General features: G+C 32.6%; 3 protein-coding genes across 3 annotated transcripts in view; all 3 read right to left on the bottom strand.

Annotated features, from left to right (window-relative positions):
• Positions 1–6027, bottom strand: part of LOC105166500 (NEDD8 ultimate buster 1) — a 7691-nt gene extending 1664 nt beyond the window's left edge. The window contains exons 1-10 of the mRNA XM_020695264.1: positions 5839–6027; positions 4082–4224; positions 3850–3946; positions 3063–3098; positions 2092–2279; positions 1904–2006; positions 1071–1252; positions 886–963; positions 464–566; positions 302–395 (exon numbers count right to left, since the gene is read on the bottom strand). Of these exons, the coding sequence (XP_020550923.1) occupies positions 302–395; positions 464–566; positions 886–963; positions 1071–1252; positions 1904–2006; positions 2092–2279; positions 3063–3098; positions 3850–3946; positions 4082–4224; positions 5839–6027 (1213 nt within the window). The remainder of the gene's footprint in view (positions 1–301; positions 396–463; positions 567–885; positions 964–1070; positions 1253–1903; positions 2007–2091; positions 2280–3062; positions 3099–3849; positions 3947–4081; positions 4225–5838) is intronic.
• Positions 8649–14647, bottom strand: LOC105166499. Its single transcript, XM_011085876.1, is given in 8 exon segments — positions 8649–8693; positions 8945–9158; positions 9736–9836; positions 9838–9915; positions 10178–10249; positions 10526–10594; positions 11971–12108; positions 14222–14647. Coding segments are annotated over 8 exon segments (1143 nt in total).
• Positions 19318–24791, bottom strand: part of LOC105166498 — a 5992-nt gene continuing 518 nt past the window's right edge. Inside the window, exons 2-9 of the mRNA XM_020695263.1 lie at positions 24770–24787; positions 21176–21313; positions 20843–20911; positions 20671–20742; positions 20275–20357; positions 20061–20192; positions 19648–19861; positions 19318–19550 (exon numbers count right to left, since the gene is read on the bottom strand). Of these exons, the coding sequence (XP_020550922.1) occupies positions 19506–19550; positions 19648–19861; positions 20061–20192; positions 20275–20357; positions 20671–20742; positions 20843–20911; positions 21176–21313; positions 24770–24787 (771 nt within the window). The 3' untranslated portion in view covers positions 19318–19505. The remainder of the gene's footprint in view (positions 19551–19647; positions 19862–20060; positions 20193–20274; positions 20358–20670; positions 20743–20842; positions 20912–21175; positions 21314–24769; positions 24788–24791) is intronic.

The following is a 24791-nucleotide window of genomic DNA, read 5'->3' as shown; positions in this document are numbered from 1 at the left end:
TCATATACTATAGAACTGTGAAGCATTAATTGAAGAAAAGAACAGTGTAAACAAACAAATTTAAGCCTGTTTAGAGATCTGGAAAACAAAGCAGACGCTATTCAGCAGTAAATATCATTCTCTACTATCAACATTATATTGACTTCAATGTGTAAGTCAGACCGTTCGACCCAGACCCTTTAAAGCTTTACGTTCCATTGTTTAGACCCAACAAGCATAGTCAGTATTTGAAGAATCATCGTGTAGACATATAGGAATACAGCAGGCAGCATTATTGATAAATCTCGTATATGTCATGCACCTGATGCTCTGTCAAAACCCATGGACACAAGATTTTCAGTGGCAGATGCTGTTGTTTGGCGCAATCTTTTCCTTTTCCTTGATATAACTTCATTCTGCATACCAAGCAGTAGAATGGTTGGAACCTGGAAAAAGTCAATGTAAAAGTACATGCGAAACTGACTTGTAAGGTGGAATTTGTCTCAGGGTTTGTTAAGTCATCCAGAGCCTTTTGGGTATCATTTTCATTTCTTCGAAGTGCCTCTGCAGCAAGATCTTTCTCAAACCTGTGCATTGTCACAACTATCAGACTAATTTCAAAGACTAGATAAACACGCAAGATAGAAAAACAAATAATGACGAAAAGCCGGTGAATTCCATATGTAACATGCAGAAAAGGTTCCAGTTGAAATCAAACACATTCCAGTCACTTGCCAAATTGCACATCTGGTGTTTCTTGCAGAATTGAACTAAAGGTTGGGTGATCTGCAAACAGTATTCAGATGTATTTTTGCCCTTCTTTTGCCTCCTTGTATCTTGTTAAAGATTAAGAATTCTGCAGCCTTGTTGACAAAGCATGTTTGTCCAGTCCTACAGACAACTTACCCAATGGAGACCAATTCTTTAAGTTTCTGTAGATCCACAGCTTTCCTAAGAGGTGTCCGACCATATTGCTTTTGCTCCCTGCATTTAAATGTTTGTCAACTATTGCATTGTTCTTCATATGACAACCCCAAAGAAGCAGTATAGTTAATGCAAAGTAGTATGGTTAATGCAAAATATAAACCCACAGAATTTCTTTCTGTCGCTGAAGATTCTCCTCGCGTTTCTGTGCCTTCTTAAATTTCTCCTCAACAAGAAAATCAACCGCACCTCCAACATCCAAATTGTTCATGCGTAGAGCCCTCTTTGCTTCACGTTCTTTATAACCCATGCTCATTAATAAGGAGAGGGCTTCATCTGGAACTTGAAGCTGTTGACAGTATGGAAAATTGTGGAAAGAAACAAAAAAATGGAGATCCCCTAAAAGAACTTAGTGTCTTGTGCAAAAGAGATGCAAAGTTTGTCATTTGCTGCCAAATGCTATTCTTGGTTGTAGTAGTTCTTCAACTCAAGCTGATAGCTGATTATTGCAACATCTAGTTCAACTTAATAGTAAAAAATGGTGTTGCTGAGTTTCATCCCTTTATTCCTTCTTGTTTACACTCTGGCTTGTCATCCACTCACTGATCTATATGTTTGGGGTTTAGGGTGACCAGCAAGATGTGGTTATAGGAAAGAACTGGTTTTTCTTTTGGTTGAATAAGGACATTGCCAATTGGAATCATTTAGAGAATGCAAGCAAACAATAGAACAAAAGGGGCTTCAGAATAGAGGTAAACCTTGGATTGTAGGCTGATCAGGAAAACAAGACAAAATTGACTGACTGGAAAGTAAATCATAAAGGAGGAAAAAAGAACCACGTCGTTTCTTCTTCTTTGATTGGTCAGTGGAGAGGGGAAGGTTCTGTTATCAGTAATTCAAACTAAAGTTATGTTTTCTGTGCATATCCAACTAAGATAATTAGCACACACACATCTTGCTGCATAAAAGCACAGGCATAGCAAAGATGAGATTAAGTAACCTGGAAGTATTTAACTTGAGCTGAGATCAGGGCGTCCTTGGACTTTTGCAACTGACCACTGTGATATGCAACAACTCCTTCTAGAAGCTCCATTCTCAGATGTCTATAGATGAGCAATGCCAAAATAAGTAATAACACATGCAACACCTATAACAGAATAAAAATAACAAAGGTCATCCACAACTCACAAAGCTAGCTCAGGGTAGCGACCTCCTTGCAGAATCCTCAGGCGAGTAGATTCCTTTCCATGAGCACGCTCAATACCTTCTCTGGCTTTTGCAAGGCGAATCCCTGCTACTGAGAGCCAAGTGATATCACGGAGCATAAAATAACACCACACCATGTCTATTTGAAGAATTGAGACGTTGTCAACCATCTGGGAGCCGAACACGAAGGCCAGAAAACATAAGATTGTAGCATAAGATGTGCTATGTATAATAACTCTGCAGCCCAACTGGGGTAGAACTGATAATGCTTTACTGATAGAGCTATATTTTTCAGAATGTGAATCATTATTTCTCATAATTATTAGTGTTTTAAATTTGCATTGTTGAAAAACAGCTTATGGAACTATACTATTCAATTGTCTTTACAAAATTAAGGTCCGTGATGGATAGGAACAACAATAGAAGTTACACAATTCTTTTTGGGATAATTTCAGAAAGTGGGTTTGAAGATGGGAATGAATAAATATATTTGAGAATGGGATGTATATTAAGATTGGTTTTACGTAGTCGGAAAATATATATAAATTTTTTGTTAGTGGCATCACATCACACCTTTAGTAATTAGAAGATGTAAATATATATTTAAGACTGATATAATAATTTAAATCGTAACATACGAAAAAAAGAATATATGTTTGTTAAAATATTTACATGTATATATAGTAATGATTAGGACATTGTAATGATATTTTTGGAGTAAGAAGTCTAAAAAGTGAGATAAGTTGGTCTCTGTCTTTTTTGAAGAGATAAAAGCAAACAAAAATAGAAAAATTCATAGTTAAACAAAATCTGAATTGTGTCCATCATAATTATTGCTATTATTTATAACATCAAGGTTTGACATGATTAGTTCTTTAAAATTTACTTCCAGAGAAAGGTAAAATTATCTTCATGCCACAAACGCTATCACCCATCCCAAAGTAATGTCTTACCTCAATAAGCTTTGGGTCGCACAATGAGAAAGCCTCCTACAAGAAAGATATGAAGACAACTTTAGTAGGCATATCTGGGAAATTTCAAGACATTTCACAAATCCTCAATAAAATTAAAAGTATTGCAAGGACATAAAGTAATTTAAATCACGCACTAAACCAAGGAAAATGATATTTCTAGTTGTCAATGTCAGCAATTCAACCTTCAGAGCAAGAACATGTACTAATATAGAGAAGACAAAACATAAATATTAAGAAATAAAAGAAAAATCGAAATCTATGTTTGAAGAAGAGGCTTAAGATTATCATCTACAGGATTATCCATAGCATATCAAAATTCAGCTACATTAAACTTGTTTGTTTAACCCTATCCCATTGAATAAAGTTCCATTTTCAATATAAATTTGCAGCCTAGTCTACTCAAGACATACTTCTCAAACCACCCTTGTAGATGTCATTATTACCTAGTAAAAGACGACATGCCATGGCATGTTTTCATATCATGTTGACGTTTTAAGAAATAAAAATAATATTATACTATATTCAAAATACAATATCTACAAAATACCTATATAACATATCGAAACCAAACAAATCCTCATTTCTCACACCTATAAACCTATGTTTGGAAACATACAATCCAAACATACTTTCATTTCTTGCATAAAAACCTATAAAGCATTTTCATCTCATTAAAAATGCTGGAAATTGGAAATAAAAATGGAAACAAAACGAAACGGGCTATCTTCTTGTATGAGTATGCACTGAACACATAAGGAACACATACTTCACCCATGGTGAGCACTTCTAGTGCATCTCTATATTGTTGCCTTCTTATCAGAGCTTTGGCATTTGCATGAAGCATCAGTCCCATCATTATTGCCCTGAAACATGAAAATAACATTTTCAGAACAAAAAAACACAGAGCAAACCCTTTTAGCAGTACAGTATTCCTTTACATCCATACGCATTCAACTAAAACATGAGTTAAGCAATCAATGTAGTTGTTACATATATACCGTTGGTCAGTCTCAGATCCCAACTGCACTTTTTCACCACTCTGATTTTCAAGCTCCAGATTGAAGTCCTCAACAGGTAATGAACCATCTGCATGTCTACTGGCCAACGAAGTGGCAGCAGCCCTGTGATTCAAGTCATGTGACTAGGAGAACCAGCAAAACAAATGCAAATAATAAGCCTGCTTAAATAGATGAATAGGAAGGTTGATCATGTTAAGCACTCCTATTGCCTTCCAATGATTGATAAAACCCATGGCAGAAGACACATTAGAGGCGATTAGCATGTGAACAAGAGCAGAGAGACAAGAAGATGCAAAGGCATTCATATCAAATTCATTTTCGCCACCTTTTATCTCCATTTGTAAACTGATGGTAACAATAACAGGAGAAACTACAATCGCTTTAATTTAGTTACTACATCTTAAATTAGGAAAGCACAAGTATGACATATCATAAGGTATTTGCTCTTGAATAAAAAATTTACAAAGATCTAAATGAACCTCATAACCAAATAAACCTTGTAAGAAATATCTGGATATATATATATATATATATATATATAGGAAAAATCTTAAGTATAACCTCAGAAAAAGGTGAAGCAATCTATCAAGGATAAATTTAGTCTTACGAACAATCTCAAAACTTGAAGATTCTAAATTGATGGCACTAACATGCTGCTCCCTTCACATTTTCTGACAGACTAACACACAAAAGGCTACGTGCTAATAGATTCATCATAACACAAAATGAAGAAAATGGTTGAATAAAGGTGTAAAAACCAAGAGGGAGTTAACTACGCTTTACTAGCATCTAGCTCTTGCCTTCTAGCATAAGCCCAATTCAAGACCCAAGATGGAGAAGCTTTCTAGTTGCTTCCTCAATACAACTTCTAGGAACTTCTATTTTTTTTTTTTATTAACACTGTTTTGTCCAGAATTAATTAAGGAGGGTTTACTAGTTCAACCCCAAACCTTCTGTCAAGCAAATAAAAAACTTCATCAATTTCATAATCTTGTATAGAATCTATGCTAGATGTATAGTGCCCATAATTTCTCAGTCCACATGAATCAAAGTAAATTTTCCCCAATTCCCACATCCACAACCTCATGCAGATTTTCAGTTAAGACCAGCACCACAGAAGTTTTTCAGCAATAAAAATTGGCAGGAAAAGTTAACATTCACTATGATGATGCAATTAAGCAGACAAATAATTGCATTTGCCAAAGCCCACAAAAGAGAAAACTCTTGATTCACTAATTGAAACAACATGGTGATAAATCAAACAGATTAAAAAGGCTCAGTAGTAGATGTCTTTAAACATAAACACACTATGTAGCCTCTATTCTGCAAATCCAACCGAGAATCACATCACCATCCAGGATATAAAAATTGTACCCAATTCAAAATTTTCCTAAAAACCAAAATGACAGCACCAAATGCGCCTTTGTCGGTTTTCTTACAGGAGTAGGGAGGAAGGAAAAAGCAGCAACTTGACCGTGTATAACTCGCACTTGATCATGCCATCAAGCACCCAAATCATAAAATTACTGCATAACAGACAATCAAACAGACCAAAGAACAAACAGTTGCTTCAAGCACTCTTGGCTAAAAGAACACAAAGCCTGCCCATGTGTCATATTTGACTTCGATTATGCAATTAAACACAGAATTCATCATAAACCCACAAACCCATCTCAACTCAACTCAACTCAAGAAAAGTAAAATCCAAGCAGAATCAAACACAAATACACACATACTTCAGTTTTTTCTGTACCATCGCCATCTTTCAAAACTCTGCCCGCACAAATAAGGTTTATGCAGTGCGGCCCACCGCAGTCTGATCGATTCGCCACCTCTTCCCTCAGCATGGCCACTGTCCAGTCATCCATTTCCACTTCCAACACCCCACTCCACGCCCCACCAATTCTCAGTTTCCCCATCCCCATCTCGACTTTCAATCACTGACTATATGGGCTCCAGACTCCAGCCATCTATAAAGTTCTTCCGGATGATAATGTAGAGTCTGAGTAGAGAGTCTTGGTCATTTCTTGGGCACTAAGAATACACAGTATTGGTGGAGTCTTCTCCTATAATGTCAGAAAGCTGGGAATAATGATTTTTGAGTCTTGATATTGACCGCGACTATACGATTAAGGGGTCGCCCATAATTCTCCACTTCCTTTCTTTCTTTCTTTCTTGGTTTTTTCCTTTTCTTTAATGACTTTATATGCGACTAAAATTTTTATTGTTAATCAAATTTTATTATTAATATTATTTTTATACATGAAAAATTATAAATAACTTAATTAATACTATTTTACCACTAATATAATTTCGGTATACGGTAATTATGAATGACTTAATTAGTACTCGAATTTCATTATTAATATTACTTTGATACTTAATTCATATTTTTTATTTTTTTTATTTTATTTTATAATAATTATTTTACCATTAGATATAAAAATAAAAAAATAATGAATATAACAAAGAAAATTTTGCATAAATTTCTATTGATACTTTTTTATTTTTTTTAATTTGAACCAATTGACTTTCATTTTCATATTTGGTTATTAAAATTATTATATTTTTTATTTGATACTTTCTACTATTATTATCACTCAATATATAAAAAAAGAATTATTAATAAATAACTTATGTTAATAGTTATGTCCTAAGGAATCAAAATTTTCATTTTAAAAAAATATTCTTTTTTATTTCATTGAGATATCTAAATTTGATTGTGAAACTTAGATATAGATTCAAAAGTTTCAATTTTAAATTATAAATTTTTGAAATTTGAATGCAAATTCAATTTCTCTATGGTTGCAAAGTATTTGGATTTTACTTTTAATATAATTAATTACTAAGTAGTGAGTTATTTTTATAAATATTGATAAATGAAGTGTTAGAAAAAAATAAATTAATAGATTTTTATTATTAAGTATAATACTCAAATGTAGAAAATGAAAGTCGCAAAATATATGATTAAATTTATTCATCTTTTGTATATTTATTATTTTTTTATTCTAAGGATAAATGGTCATTACATAAAATGATAAATAAAAATTAAATAAAAAATATTAATTAGTTATCAAAGTGATTTAAATAGTGAAATTCGAGTACTGATTAACTCATTTGTAATTATCTGTGTATCAAAGTGATATTAATTTTAAAATTCGAATACTAATTGAGTTATTTTTCTTAGGTATCAAAGTGACATTAATAAAAAAATTCAGGTGTGAATATGAATTTTACTCCTTTATATGCCTCAATTTAAAAATATTAAGGCATCGTTTACTTTTCTAATAAAGGCGAATTGGGTATTAATAGTCTATTAGACCTAATTTAGTTGGTGAAATTACAACCTCATAATTAAAAAGTTATAAATTCGATTTCTAGCATGTGGTACTAATATATTTTAATAGTAGTTATTTGGTTAGTTATACAGGTTTTATATTGATTAATTATTGTATATTAATAATTGATGATTAAAATCTATGATGTAACAGTAATAAATTCACTAAGAAAATGATTTTGCATTTAGACCTTTGCGAAAATATAAAATTCCACTTTCTTCTATAATAATTTAAAAATTACACCCCTTTCAAGAATTCTCCGCTTATAACTGATGCCCTTTTATTAGGGTTTGGACGAAATACCTTAAGGTTTGTCGTAATAATAAATACCTCATAGTTGTTTCAAAAAATTACAAATGCTCCGCTCAAATGAAAAATAATTATGTTGTCCCTAGACGATGAAGGGGACATTACTACTTTACCTTTGTTGAATTTTTTTAAAAAGCATATTTGAAAAATATAAAAAAGTTTGAGGTAGGTAAAATAAATAATTTATAGAGAATGTTAGTAGATAAAAATATTTAAAAAATTATAAATTTATAATTTATAATTTAAAAAGACATTTTTATTAGTTCACGATAAAAAATTTAATATATGATTTACAATCGAGATAAAAAAATTATTGGAAAAACTATTAACCACCTAGATAACCTTTTTTTTTAAAAAATATTTTCCAGCTTAGTCTGTACTTTTTTTTTAAAGAAAAAATATACGATATTTTTAAATCAATCAATATATTATAATATTCAGTGTACAATACATCAAGTATTTTAAATCAACTAACAAATTCAAAGCAAACAAAAGAAACAACATATTATTACTAAAAGTAGTGTATATATATCCGTAGAACTTGTCTTACGGTCTCTTGATTGTGAGACCCAACGAATTATTTAATAATAAATTTTTTTATATATATGTATTTCCCACTCATTCGCAAAAGGTTCAGCTGGGAAGACCGAATGAGTATTACCCACTCATTCGCAAGCTTATTGGAACACATCTCATTGAAAAGAATCCGAATCCGTCTTAAGATTAAATGTGCTTACCACTGGACCGATAATATTATTACAACTTATTTTTCTCGTTTAAAAAATTTCACATCTAATCAAATGTCACAAATATGTATTTCCTTAGAGATTGACAGTTTTCCACAAGAAAGATGTCTGCAGTAAAAATGCAGGATGAAGATTGGTGATGAGCATGAGACATCAGTCCAATGAGAACTCTTCAAGCCATATTAGTACCTCATTCCTCTTTGAGAGCAACACATGCACAACAAACACAATATTATTAGTTAGCTATGCCATCCAAACTAATTTGAAATGAGGGCTAAATGCAATTTACCACAATAATACGTTAAATTAGTTAAAAAAAAATTTGTAAAAAAAGAATTAGCAAATTATTCTTCTATATTTTGGAAAATGAAGCAAATTTCAAAATATGGGGGCGGGTAAATTGCATTTTTCCCTTTTAAAATTTGTTAGTCCAACTGCTATTCGCTTACCATTATAAAGTTCCAGGTCCTCCCTGAATTGTTGTAGCGAGCTAACACATAACCCGTTTTAGGTTTCAGGCCGTTTTTAATAATATTAGCTCGGAGAGCTTTTTCCTTCTCCCGAACAATATCCTCGATTGGTTTTCCATTGAATTTTGACACTGCCGCTATACCTCCTTCTACCTTCCTCAAGTTAACTTCTGGTTGATTTGGAGCTGGCAACCTGCCCGACACACGATTATCACCATTGTTAGTACTACATTTAAAATTTATTCTCCAATCTGGTACCCTTTTTCTTGACCTATGCATCACTGTCACACTCCACGGCAAATATCAGACCGTCTTCTTAGAAAGTTCGATATAGGTAAATGAGAATTAGAGGGTGTTTAGACGTGTTTGTAAGTATAAAATATCTTAAAATATCTTTCAAATCTTATAAGATGTTTGGTAAATCTTTTATAAGAAAACCGAGTATAAGATTTAGAAATAAAATATTACGAGCTTATAAGCTCTTTTAATAAAAGCAAAGAGTTCCGAACTTATTTTTAAAATCTTAATATTAATCTCATTCAAATTAATCACAAAATTTTCTTTGTGAACATCTTATAAGTTTCATCGCATTTTATCCAAATTCTTCAAAAACTTATTTTTAAATAAGATCTCATCATATCTTTTAATATCTAAAAACGACTTGTAATTAATAGCTTGTAATGCCTTTTAAATAAGTTCAAATGTACACTCTCCAAGACCCACTCTATAAGACCGATTGATTATTGGTAGGATCAACATATGTACTTCACCTGCTCATATCCTTACCCGATGGAATAACTATCTGAATAGACGCTTTGGAGATTTCAGGGTCAAATGATGACTTTGAATTGCGTTAAAATGCCTTACCCGACAACTGAGCTGAAACCACTTGAACCCGACAACTTGTCACCATTTGTTTCGACAACAATAAATGAGTCGTAACTTCTGACCTGCATATAAGTCCGGAGTCTAGTGATTTGTGATGATTGGGTGCAGTCAGGTGATCAGTGCACAGTTTACAAAAAATAATTACATATCAAATGTAACTCGATATGTAAAAGGGTCAAATTGGTAGTATATAAAAAGTGTCGGACGATGCAACATTTTGTCGAATGCTGTTAATGAGACACCAAAATATAACAATTTGTTCTTGAGATTGGTTCCCCAAGAGAGGAAGAGTTGTAAGGCAATGAGGAAAAGAGCAGTAGGGACCTCATAATCTGCAGTTTTTTTCAGTATTTGATATTTTGGTGTTTCCAGGTCCGGAGTCTTGTAATACCATAGCTGTACGAACGACACTTTCAAAAGTCAAAATATAGTATAAAAATTCTTATTCGAACCAGGTTTAGTTGAACCAAATTAATTACAGAGCAGGCTCATCATACTTGTTATGTAAAACCTGAACACTACACCAATCACACGGCAAGTGTATTGCACTTGCCCAATAGTTGATTCAGGTCCAATCGGATCAGGTTCGAGTTAGAATTTTCCCAATACGAATAATTGATAGTAGAAAGTGTTAAATGTAATAGTCTAGTTTCATGGCATATACATATATACCTGCTTTACCACATATAATAAACCCTCTACAGAAAAATAGTCATTATTCTGAATGGAGTCCCAATAGTCCTGGATAAAGGCAAACAATTGAAATCAGCTGTAGTTCATGAAAAAAATACTATTGATATTGGGATGATTACACTTTTTTTTTTTTTTTAGATTTGGTGTAATTATATATGAATCCCATATAGTTTGAAAAATTATATCCAGTACCCTTGATATATTTGTTTCTATCTAACAAATAGGTCATCCGTTGTCAAGATTCATTAAATTTGACGATATCAACAAAATACAACTGAATGAAAATTGATATTTACTCTCGATTGACTTACTACTGACTTACTGAAGGCCAAATAGTTTTTTCCGACTAAACCACCCTTATAACGGTAAAAATATATCTCCATATGATGCATTAGTGTGTGAAGATGTATAAGGGTAATTTGACTATAAAAGATTTAATTATTTGGCCTACAATAAATCAGGAATAAGTCAATTGGGAATAAAATAGATTTTTGTCCCCTAATTTTGTTAATATCAGCAAGTTCCATGAATTTTAATTAGCGGAAGGATTGTTAGATAGACACAATCCACAGGATACTAAATATAATAGGGTCTACATATAATTACACTAAATCTTGTGAGGGGGAGTGTAATTATAAAATTTAATTCTTGGAGAGAATTAATTTAACCCCGTCGACTATGGTCCAATTAAAAAATCATTTTTATTATTTGAATAATTACTCAAACAACCCCAATTGTCAGTGATACAAAACCTGGTCGGCTCTTTGTACAACAAAACATTGTTATTCAAAGTTCAAACAGTTCATTCTATAATTTGACAGTAGTTTATGTACGTGTAAGAACATTTATATGTTCCTAATTACAAATATTACTGATAATTATATCATTCTCCCATAAACTTTGGTATAATTACACATAAACTTTATGTGGTTTGAAAAATTACATCCAATACTCTTGATGTTTGTTTCTATTCAACAAATAGATCCCTTCATTAACCAAAATTAATGAAATTTGCCGATATCAACAAAATAATTAAATGAAATTTCATACCTACTCTGGTTATTTACAACAAATTTATTTCAGACTAAACAAATATTTTCTAATCAAACTACCCTTATAAGTGTGAAAATATACCTCTCACATACATTAGCACGCGTGAAAATATAAGAATAATTTGATTAAAAAATACTTATTTGATCTGCATTAATAAGCTAGTAGAAAGCTAATAGGGAGTAAATATGAGTTTTTTTTATTATTATTTTTGCTAATATCGAAAAATTTTCTAAATTTTAACTAATAGAAAATTTTATTTATTGATAAAAATAAATATCAAAATTATTAAATATAGTTTTTTTTTAAATTATAAAAATTCTACTTATAATTACACTAAAATCTCGTAGAACGAGGGCATGATAACATCGTACCACATGGCTGCAGAACTTCCTAGTTTCTGGATTAATGCCCATAACAGAAGTACCGGTGAAGACTAATTCTGGCTTCCAAGGTAAAAGAAGGAATCTCATGGTCACAGTCCATCTCGTAGTTATCTCATAAGGTCCTGTCTATAGTAACTCCAACACTCAGAGAAGAATTATTACATGTACAATAAATTTACATGTTAGAGAAAAATATTATTTTAGTCCGTTAAGTATGCCTAATTTTAATTTTAGTCCGATAACTATGTTCATTTTTGTTTAGATCCAATAACTTACGAAATTGCTTACTTTTAGTCCTCTGACAGATTTCGAACAATTTTACCACTATGAGTGCATATGGACTAAAATTGCCTTTCAAAAGTTGCATAAGGGTAAAATTGTCCGAAAATCTGCCAGAGTACTAAAAGTAAGTAATTTCGTAAGTTACTGGACCTAAACAAAAATGGACATAGTTATCGGACTAAAATTAAAATTAGGCATACTTAGCGGACTAAAATAATACTTTTTCCTATTTCTTATTCAATAGTATTTTATGTTTTTAAAAATTTAATCTTTTATGTGCATACAAGATTATCTAATATTAAAAATTATATAATGAGATATTTCATACATAATTTCAACTTAATATATAAAAATTAGTGCTTTTATTTGCGGATATTTGTTATTATTAATACTTATTTTACTTTTGTTAATCACGAAATCCTATAATCGTATTCACTATTTTTTATAAATTCTAATATATATACTCTTGTTCAATAGTGCTCACATGGTATGTTTCGTTTCGAATTCCACATTTGTATATCATATTCTTTAGTACGACATCGTAGTACTTTATTTATTTTGGTCAAATTGTTACCAATTTTTTCTTTTTAAATAGCATATATTGTCATTTCAATTTAAATTTGAATTGAACTTATTAGTATTATTTTATCTCCACTATATTATGGAAAAAAGAGAGTATAAAGTACAATATAAAAAGAATTATCTAATACTAATATTCAAAATAAAATCAATTAGTCCGAAGTCACTCATTTTAAAGTTTTCAACTGATTTCTATAATAAAATTGATGGGTTTTTTTTATATATATATTTGGAATTTTCTAATACTTATTTTTAATTTTTTTTGCTTGATAGAATATGGTTCTTATAACTAATTAATTCTAATTTAGAGATAATTACATTTACACCCTATAACCTATGGCTTGATTACAGAGATCACCCATGTCTTTTTTGATAATTACACATACACCATCAGAAATGTCAAAATTATTTACACAAACCACCACCAATTTTGAAAAATTACACACACACCTAAAAGTGTCAATATCATTACACAAAACCCCTGTTCTTTGGTTGTTAGGGATGTTTAATGCAATTATGCAAAAAGTAGGGATTGTTTATGTAAACACGTCATAAATTAGCTAGGAGGCCTAAATGTATTATCTCTCTAATTTATTATTAAAAAGAGAACCACAATAAAAATACAATATTTTCTGACAGTAGTAACGAACACTCAAAAGATTCTCACTATTATATATTTAATAATAAGTTGCATTTGGTAGTATTATTTTATCTCCCATATATTATGGTAAAAATAAAAAATACATAAAAGTATAATCTCAAAATAATTTTCCACTACTAATATTAAAATAAAATCAAAAGTCACCAATGTTAAATTCTTCGAAAGCATTAATTAAAATTGATAATTTTTATTTAAAATTTCAAAATATTTATTCTTTCAATATATATGTATTTTGCAGTTTATCATTTTACGTACGTATTATTCCGATGCGATTCGTTTTAAGCTATATTGTGCAATAGTAAAATAATATTTTTAAATTATTTAAAAATATCTTCTAACAAATTAATCGTTTAAAACATATGATTAGTCTATTTTTTTAGTAGGACATATTTATCATTGCCTAAATAGTACAGAAGTATTAGAGCTCTTAAATAGTCTCTTTTTAATAGAGTTTCATACTTTTATAATTAATTTTTATTATAAAGATTACTTACATAAGGGTATGAATATCTTTTCACATAGAGAGCAAATACAAAAAATATTCATATTATTATATATAATATAGATATAAATATAATTTTAACTGTGATTAATAATAGTTATTTACCGCAATTTTTAGCGATAACCGTTGGTAACTTTTTTTTTTTGTGGTGTCTTAGAGCTTGTTGTTGTCACTACAGACATAAAGAGAAAAATCAATAGCTGCAAAATTAAAACCTGTTTAACCCAATGCAACTGGCAATAATGAGAGCCGAAGAGCTTCCTCAACATGGCAGTGTTGAAAAGGTATCCAGTTTTACTGTCATGCTTGGTGATGGGGTCTCTGTACTTGATATGCTCATCATACGCCGTTCCATCCATCCCATGATCGTCAAACACGTGAGGAATATTCTCGTACAAGAAGTCCACCAGTTCTTGCACCTCAAAGGTGGTGGCTTCCGACAAGCTCTGTTCTGATCGGCCTATGTCTCTTTGTTGCCTAACCACCCACTTCAAAGTCTGCCGGACTTTGAGTGGTGGTGGCGGGCTTTTGGTTTTGGTTATGAGCTTGGGTGATGGACGGAAGAACGGGGTGGTGGTGGTGGTGGTGCTCCGCCTGCTGGTTGGCTGCGCAATGGTGGGGGAGAAATTTGAGGTCGCCATTTTATGCTGGTTTTCGTAGTTGATACTCTTTATTTGGTGGATGATGATTTTATTGGTAAATTATGACGAGATTTTTTAAAAATTTAATATAATTACTAATGTTGCGTGTTGTTTGAAAGATTATTAATACTCTATTGATGTTTGATAAAATTACGTAGTTTTGGATAGAAGTATGAAATTATAAACTTTGTTCCTATTACATTCTTTTCTTTTTTCAAAAAAAAAATTAAAAATTGTTAAAAAAAAAGAAAGCGGATTATGTGGATGGAAAAAAAATCCAATTAGTCTATAAGAAAATTTTAGAAATTTTTAAAAATAATTAAAATTATAATTTCTTGTTCACAAGAATATTTTGATCAGTTCACTATGGAAAAAAAGGGAAAATTATTTATTTAGTTCTTTAAGTTTGTCTGCTATTAATTTTAGACTTTTAATTTTAATCATTTTAGTTTTAGTCCGATAACTTTCAAAATTGGTCAATTTTAGTCCTTTGACCCAATTTTGGACAATTCCTGCGTAGCTTTTTAAGAGCAATTTTAGTCCATATATTCTATTCTTTTTGCATCTTGTAGCTAATGCTTGTCTTAAATATTATAAAAGTTTAAGTTTATTAAAAAAATATTTATTTATGTTGCACTTAGAGTATTATGATGGACTATTAGCCTTTATCATAAAGGGTAAAAAAGTCATAAATTAGGCTGAATGACCAAATTTATGCAAAATTTATAGATAAATGACTAAATTAATATTGTAAAAAATGAAGGACGAAAATAAATTCAAACCAAAGTTATAGGACGAAAATTTTCTTTTTTTTGAAAAAATAATGAAATTCCAACAGAGACTAACGAAATGGGCTAATTATTGATCGATTGTTAAAATGAGATTTAAACAATAAAAAGATATTTATAATTATATCAAATTTTTAAAAAAATGGGAGTAATATTTCCCTAATTTTATTTAGAATTTGGTGCCTAAGAGCAAGTTTAAACCAACACTTCCTTCTTTGCATTTATGTGCTCATTATGATCATTCATTTACAAATGCCTAACATTTTGATTATTGCTGTCCTATCGTTGACAAAACATCTCATATAATTAGTTAAATATTTTTTTGTTGTCTAAATATCAAAATACGTTACGGTATAATGAAAACAATCTATCATATTTAAGGAGTAATTGTTACATGCCACGAAAGGTAACTCTATTCAATTAATTAATTTAAGCTGCAAGTGTTATATTTATTAGTTAAGAGGGATAAATATTGCTTTTAAAATGGTCGAGGAAGACAAAGCGTATTAAATCTTTTCTCTTTTTCTTCCCCCTTTTTGAGTGACTTTATATGCGTGAGTTTAAAAATAGGATAAATTAGTCTTTTAGTCCTTTAACTTTACTCAATATTAGTTTCAGTATGTAATTATAGTTTTAGTATCAAGAGATCTGAACCTGCGGTTATGTTGGGGGAGGCTTCGACTCCAAGAAGGGTAAGAAGGCTCGACGTTGGAAGAAGAACAAGCGCAAAGTCTAGTCCTTGCGAGCAAACCAGTTGTCAAGGTCCCGACTGTTGGTAAAGGGAAGAGGAAGAAGGTTCCTAAAGCTAGCAAGGCAGAAAATGCCTACCACTACTGCTATGAGAAGGGCATAGGAAGAGGAATTACCCTAAATTCCTTGCCTCTATCCAAAGTATGTTTGTTGTTGAAATTAATATGATTGCTAATTCTTCTTCTTGGGTATTAGATATCGGCTGTGGAGCTCACATTTATAATGATTTACAGGTGATAAGAAGTAGAAGACTAAGTAAAGGAGAGGTAGACCTGTGACTTGGAAATGGCAAGAGGGTTGGTGTTGAAGCCGTGGGACTAGTCCACTTAGTAGTTAGTGATCATGTTAGAATTGACTTGAAGGAATGTTATTATGTACCTAGCATGATTAAAACTATCATTCTATTCCTGTTTTGGACAAAGAAGGTTATGAGTTTTCAATTATTCAAAACTATTTTTATCTGTTGAAGAATGGTTCTTCACACTTGCTGAGTAAACTAATAAATGGCCTTTATATCGTCCCACAATATAATACAATTATGACTGTTCAAAACAAATGCAAGTTAGATAATCAAGAAAACTCATAGATCTAGCATGTAAGGCTGGGTCACATCTCTCAAGATCGGATAAGGTAATTGGACTTAAAGAGCCTAAAAATAGACGATTTGGACAACCTGCCAACTTACGAGTCTTATCTAAAAGTGAAAATGACCAAGAAACCTCTTGTAGGACAAAAACATGTATGCTAGTGATCTGTTGGATTTGATCCATTCAGATGTTTGCGGGTCATTTAACACTCAAGCCAAAGGTGGGTTCACATACTTCATAACTTTTACCTATGATCACTTATGGTATGGTTATGTTTACTTGATCAAGTGAAAGTCTGAGACCTTTGAAAAGTTCAAAGAATTTAGACTTGAAGCAGAGAACGAAACTGGTCACAAGTTCAAAACCCTTCGATCGGATCGAAGTGGTGAGTACTTGAGTGGGGAATTCTTGAACTATCTAAAAGAGAATGAGGTTCTCTCTCAGTGGAAACTCCTCCTGGAACGCCATAATTGATCGGTGTTTCTAAAAGGAGAAATCGAACCCTGTTAGATATGGTTTGGTCTATGATGAGCTCCATTGAGTTGCCACTATCTTTTTGAGTTATGTTCTTGAGACGACGACCAAGTTATTGAACATGGCACCACCTAAGACTGTGGCCAAGATACCATATGAGATATGACATGGCAAATCTACTTCCTATAAATACCTTAAGGGATGGGGAAGTCCCGCGTACGTCAAGAGACTAGTGAGAGACAAACTGGATTCGAGATCTAGTTTGTGTAGGTTCATCTAATATCAAAAGAAAACTGCAGGATATTATTTTTACGATCCCTCGGAACAAAAGGTGTTTGTTTCGACAAATGCGGTGTTTGTTTCGACAAATGCAGTGTTCTTAAAAAAAGATTTTCCACCAGATACCCGACGTTAGGTGTTGCTTCTAAGGAGTCAAGTGAAGTAACGTCTCAAGCAGCAGTAGCATCATCTCTGTGCCTATGGTTCCTAGTGAAAATATTTGAATTCTCCAGAGGTCACCAAAGTATCTCAGCCGCTTGAGAGATACGATTTACAAGTGATCGGTCAGTTGAATAATGATCCAAATATTACGAATAAGTGATATCTAACATCGACTATGAGATCCGAGATGGACTCCATGAGTGCCTACGAGGTATGAACCTTTGTAGAGCCACATAATGGCTTCAAACCTATTGGGTGTAAATGGGTTTACAAGCGAAAGCTTGGAGCTGATTGGGAGGTGACTACCTTCAAGGCCAAGCTAGTGGTAAAGGGTTATACTCAGAGACCCAGTGTGGACTTTGAGTTAACTTATTGGCCTATAGCAATGGCCAATTCCTTTCGAATTTTGCTTGCTATATTTGCATATTATGACTATGAGATATGTCATATGGATGTGAAAACGATGTTCCTTAACGCTTTCATTGAGGAAGAGATCTATATGAATCAACTGGTGGGTTTCATATCCATAGAAGAAGAGCAAAAGGTTTGCCATCTTCATAGGTCTATTTATGGACTGAAATAGGCTTCCCAAAGTTGGAATATTCATTTTGACGAAGTCATAAAGAGTTATGATTTTGTCAAGAATGAGTTTGACCCTTATATATACAAGTAGGAGCTCAATTGTATTCGTCGTGCTTTACGTGGACAATATCTTGCTCATTGGGAATGACGCCAAGATGTTGGGTGACACGAAATGATGGCTTTCTATGCAATTCTCACATGAAGGATTTGAGTGATACTTCCTACATCCTAGGTATCAAGATCTGTGGAGATAGATCTAGAAGGATATTAGGAATGATCCAAGCCACGTATATTGAAAAAGTCTTGAAGAGGTCCAAGATCAAAAACTCGAACGAGGGTTCCTTCCATTAAATACAGGGTTAAGTTTTCCAAGGCTCAATCTCCTAAGACTAATGAGGAAAATAGAAATATGTGTCACATCCCCTATGCCACTATTGTAGGCAGCATACAGTATGTTGTCCAATGTACAAAGCCTGATATCGCATTTGTTCTGAGTGTCACGAGCAGGTATCAGGCATGTGCTAGTGAAGCACATTGGACTGCCGTCAAAACCATCCTTGAGTACTTGAGAAGAACTAAAGAGATATTTTTGGTATTTTTAAAATTATTAATCGGTCTATCAAGTTCACCGGGTCCAACCCAGCGAGTTTGGGTCTAGGTCCAAAATTTTCTTGCCCGGACAAGTCCCAAGTTTTGACAAATCCATCCAACACCGGCCTCCTTGCCTTCCCTACAGCCTTATTGGGTAAGTAAGCTAAACAGATTTTCTATTTCAAATCATAAAACATTCTCTATTCCCATTAATATAAACATGCCACAATATTACACTATTTATTTGATTTAAGAAAGTATTTTATATATGTGACGTGTATGTTCTTAGATTAATAGAAGATGTAACATGATTTGAAACAAAAAATCCAACCCAGTAAGAATGTGTTGGCGAAACTTTTTCTTTTAAAAAAGTGATGTTTGTAGCAAAAAGTAAAAGTTGTAGCAAAATTAAAATTGGGTAGTGCTTGTAAAAAAAAAAAAATTGAGTGTTGTGCTCGTTGTTAAGAATCTAACGTGTTACACGATGTACTCGCTATTGTACCAACAATATGTCTACAATTTATTTTTTTCTTTCCAAAAATTTCAATGTCAGAAATATGTATTCCTTATAGATTGACAGTTTTCCACAAGAAACATCTCTGCAGTAAAAAATGCAGGATGAAGATTGATGATGAGCATGAGACATTAGTCCAATGAGAACTCTTCAAGCCATATTAGTACCTCATTCCTCTTTGAGAGCAGCACATGCACAACAAAGACAGTATTATTAGCTAGCTATGTCATCCAAAGTAATATGAAAAATTGTTCACCCAACTTATTTGCTTACCATTGTAAAGCTCCAAGTCCTCCCCGGATCATTGTAGCGAGCTAACACACAACCCGTTGTAGGTTTCAGGCCGTCTTTAATAAGATTAGCTCGGAGGGCTTTTTCCTTCTCCTGAACAATGTCCTCGATTGGTTTTCCACTGAATTTTGACACTGCCGCTATACCTCCTTCCACCTTCCTCAAGTTAATTTCTGCTTGATTTGGAGCTGGCAAGCTGCCAACACACGGTTATCACTATTTGATAGTACTACGTGTGAAATTTATTTTCCAATACATAGTATCCTTTTTCATCGATAGTGTCACGCTCCAGGCTAATATCATATCATTTTGTTCGAACGTTCAATTTAGGAAAACAAGAACAAGATAGTGTACACTCTCTAAGACTGATTACTGCTAGGATCAACAAAGTTCACCTGCTCATATCTTTTCCTGATGGAAGAACTATCTGAATGGACACTTTGGAGATTTCAGGGTCAAATGCCTGCGTAAATACAGGTGTCGTCATTGGTATTTTCTCGCCCGATGAATTTTTCCCAAATATATACCTTACAAATGGAAGAGTACATTAGATCATCCAAATAGGTAAAAATTATAATGATGACTTTGAATTATGTTAAATAGCCTTACCCGGCAACTGAATTGAAGCCACTTGAACCCGACAACTTGTCACCATTCGTTTCAACGACAATAAATGGGTCGTAACTTCTCACCTACATATAAGTCCCAAATCTAGTCACTAGAGACGAGATTCATGATTCGTGTGCAATGTAGTAGATATAGCATTAGCTTACTATAGTAATAGGTGATTGATGCACAGTTTAAAAAGAATGAATCATATAGCAGACGTCATTCAATCTGTAAGAATCAAAATTGGTAGGAAAGATAATATTTACAAAAATCTCCGACGATGCAACACTTTGTCCAAACCCGTTCATGAGACATCAAAATATAACAGTTGTTCTTCAAACTGGTTCCCCAGTAGTGGAAGAGTTGTAAGGCAATGAGCAAAAGGGCAGTAGGGACCTCATAATCTGCAGTTTTTTTCAGTATCTGATATTTTGGTGTTTCCAAGTCCGGAGTCTTGTAATATCGTAGCTGTACAAAATGACACTTATGAAAGTCAGAATACGGCATTGCATTACAAATAATTGATTTGTAGCACGTATTACGTGTAGTAGTCTTCCATGTCATATACCTGCTTTACCACATACAGTAAACCCTCCACAGAAAAATAGTCATTATTCTGAATGGAGTCCCAATAGTCCTGGATAAAGGCAAACAACTGAAATCAGCTGTAATTCATGAAAAATTTACTACTAATATTTAATTCTTCGAGATAATTAATTTTAAACCCCTCATCTATGGTCGAATTACAAAAGCATCCATATTATTTGAATAGTTACACTAACACCCCCCATCATTGACATTATGTTGACTCCTGTGTCAGTGACAGTGAACCTGGTTCTTTGTATAACAAAAACAACAATATTGTTAATTTGACACTAGTTTAGGGGGTGTAAAAGCTTACCACATGGCTGCAGAACTTCTTAGTTTCTGGATCAATGCCCATAACAGATGTACCGGTAAAGACTAATTCTGGCTTCCAAGGTAAAAGCGCGAATCTCATTACCATAGTCCACCTTGTAGTAATCTCATAAGGTCCTGTCTACGTACAGCAACTCAATCAGTCAGGGAAGAATTATTACATGTACAATAAATATCTTCTTATTACTAATTGCTCAGCAATTGTTTTTTTTCTTACAAATTCAAGTTTAACCAATACTAGTTCATCTATCCTAAAACTTCCCAACATATAATAGTTAGTAGCAATTTATGTTGTTTGTATTTTATATTTTAGAATTTTCTGACATCACATAATGCATTTTCTTTGTATCATCCAATAATATCTCGATACGTCACGTCCATGTGAAAAAGCGCCTATCAATATTATAGCCGATATAGCGACTTTGAACTATGCTTAGACCATCAAGTTGAACCTCCAACTTCTTAGAGCTTGTTCTCCCTACAGACGAAGACAGAACGAAACAACTGCTGAACAAATCAAAATCTGTTTAATCTAGTGCTACTTGAAATAATCAGTGCTGTAGAACTTCCTCAACATGGCAATGTTAGAAACGTATCCACTTATACTGTCATGCTTTGTGATGGGGTCACTGTACTTGATATGCTCATCATACGCCATTCCATCAATCCCTTGATCGTCAAACACATGGGGAAGATCCTCGTACAAGAAATCCACCAGTTCTTGCACGTCAAGGGTGGTGGGTTCCAACAAGCTCTGCTGTGATCGGGTTATGTCTCTTTGCCTAATCACCCACTTCAAAGTCTGCCGGACTTTGAGTGGTGGTGAGCTTTTGGCTTTAGGTATGAGCTGGGGTGGTGGAAGGAAGAATGGAGTGGGGCTGGTGGTAGTGCTCAGCCGTGGAATGGTTGCGGAGAAGGTATTGTGGCCATGTTTTGCTAGTAAAGGTAGGTAGTTGGTGCTTTTTATTTGGTAGATGATAATTTTATTAAGAATTTGGTGGGAAAGAACAAAGATGTCTCGTCTCATTTAATTCATTACAAATTCTATTGTATTGTCACTACAAGAAAAATCCCTGATACGTATGTAAAAATTTAATACTAAAATCAGCGTCAAACTAATTAGTAAGTAAAATTTTCGTTGCTAATCGACATCATTTAATATGTATTTTAAATAATTCATTGCTAAATTCGGAATCAAGTAAATTTCATTACTAAATTCATTAGCAAGTAAAGTTCTTATTTTAATTAATATACATTAGCAACGAGAATTTTACTTGCTAATTAGCTCGACGCTAATTTATTTTGTTGCTATTGAATTATTTTTTTGTAGTGTGTCTAAATATCAAAATATCTTACATGGTATAATGCAAATAATTTTTCAAATCTAAAAATTAATTGAGAGTTAGTCATTCAAATTTAAATAAAAATTAACAAGAACCTAAATTTAACTTCAAAACTCTTTTCCTCGATCATATGCAACTTACTGATTGGATACCACTACCAAAAATAAATAAATAAATAGAAGATTAGTGACAGAGAAATTAAAATGATAATTTCAATATTGTTACTAATTATATATATTTAGCGACGAGGATGTTTATTTTGTTAAAACAATTTCATAATTTTAATAATTATTATTTACTCTGTAAAAATTCTTATTAGAATGAATTAGTGATAAAAAAAATTGCACAACATTGTCACAAAATACAATTAGTAATTCATGTCAAATGACGACCTACAACTATATTTTGTTGTCACTGTAAATATGTCGCTAATTGTATTTAGCGACAACTTTATACACGATTCTTGTCACTAATAATTATATAGTGATAAGATAAAAATTATTGTCTTTTAATATATATTTTTAGTGATAATCTATCACTAATATCATATTTTCTTCTAGCGTACATACATATATATACATACTAGCATTTAGTGTAAACATTTCTAAAATCTTTTACAGAATGCCAAATACAATAAAATTCAATATTAATATCTGTATTTAAATTTTTATAATAATTCTGCTTTACACAAATTGTTAATCTTTCTTTCATAGTAATTGTTTCGTTTTTAAGTTCTATGTTTGAAGAGAAGAAACCCTCTTTATATTATTTTGTAGGCATAAAGAATTTTATACATATAATAACCTTATATTAATATCCAAGTAGTTTAGAATTCTCAATGCTACATTATTCAACATCTTCGTAGGGAGGACAACAGAGCAGGTTTGGGCGAATTTGTCAAAATTCAGGACCCATCATGTCAAGAAAATTTTGGATTGGGACCTGGGATCCGTCGGGTTGGATCTGATAAATATTTTAATACTACCATAACTTTATAAATACGAGACAGTAATACTTTTGAGAGGCTAATATTTATTTGGTAAATTTGTATGTGCAAGAAAGGATAGTATGTCTCATTCATCGGTGCTAGATGTTGAGAAAGAACCGTGCGTGGTTCTCTCATAAAGTCCGTCTATAGCAACTCAAACAAACAGGGAGATGGACTTATTCGTTAGTAGAAAGACTCAGGAGGCAAATAAGAAGGCATACGGTAAGTTTTTGCCGCGTTTTTCTCCCCTATAATGACTCGAAACAAATGCTGAAGCACTACGTCCCGTAACAAATGAAGGGATAAAATAGCAGAGGTATATTTCTTCTCAAAGTTGGAGTGACAAGGCCATATCCTCACTGTTTCACTTCTTCCTATTCCTTCTCAATCTTAAATCAAATATGGTATTGATTTGTACGTGCCACTGAATAGCTAACATCGAAGTTTCTTGAGCTTTTTCTGGGAAGAAATTTCAAGAAATGGTGGATGTAGAATGAATCCAAGCAAGAACATTAGCCTCATAATAATGATCAAATCAAGAGACTGAACTGTATATTCTGGGAATAGGCCAATTTGACTATATATGTTTGTTCCCTATGTCAGTGTACACCACCAGACTGTCCAAGAACAAGGTCTAGAAATCAAATGGCATTATTCACACCCCATCAATTAGGTCACTGTACTGAAATTAATGATTCCAGCAACATCCAAGTACATGAACAAACACATAATGCAATCATTAATGAACATGTGAGAAATCAAATAGGATCAAATGCATTTTTTATCCGTAACTTATACAGTAGGCATTTTCGTCAGGAATTCACCTCCTACTGCAAGAAGGGCGAACCCTGACAAAAAAAAAAGGGGACTAAATTACGGAAGTTTAAAAGATATAATGCCAAAATTTTATTCTTAGAAAGTTAAAAAGACAAAAATGCTGGCAAAAATATGATTATAAGAATCACGAAAATTAAAAATATGTAAAACTAAAAAACCTTCTGAAAATGCCAAAGGACCAAAATTATAGGAGAAAAATGCATTTAAGGCAAGTAATTCAATTCTAGAACACTAAACTCATGAAACAATCGATACCAATTGACGCATAAAGAAAGAGAACTCCAAATTGGAACGAGCAAGTGAATCATTTCAACCAATTGGTTCTTGCTTGCTTTTTCATTCCCAAATTCCCAGAGCATTTCTTCCGCAATAGACACAGAGAGAACCAAGAACTGCTGGAAACTCGTACCTGTTTAACCCAGTGCAACTGG

This window comes from Sesamum indicum, linkage group LG7 (genome assembly GCF_000512975.1).
Source record: "Sesamum indicum cultivar Zhongzhi No. 13 linkage group LG7, S_indicum_v1.0, whole genome shotgun sequence".
NCBI lineage: Eukaryota > Viridiplantae > Streptophyta > Magnoliopsida > Lamiales > Pedaliaceae > Sesamum > Sesamum indicum.
This window is presented reverse-complemented; position numbering and strand designations above follow the sequence as displayed.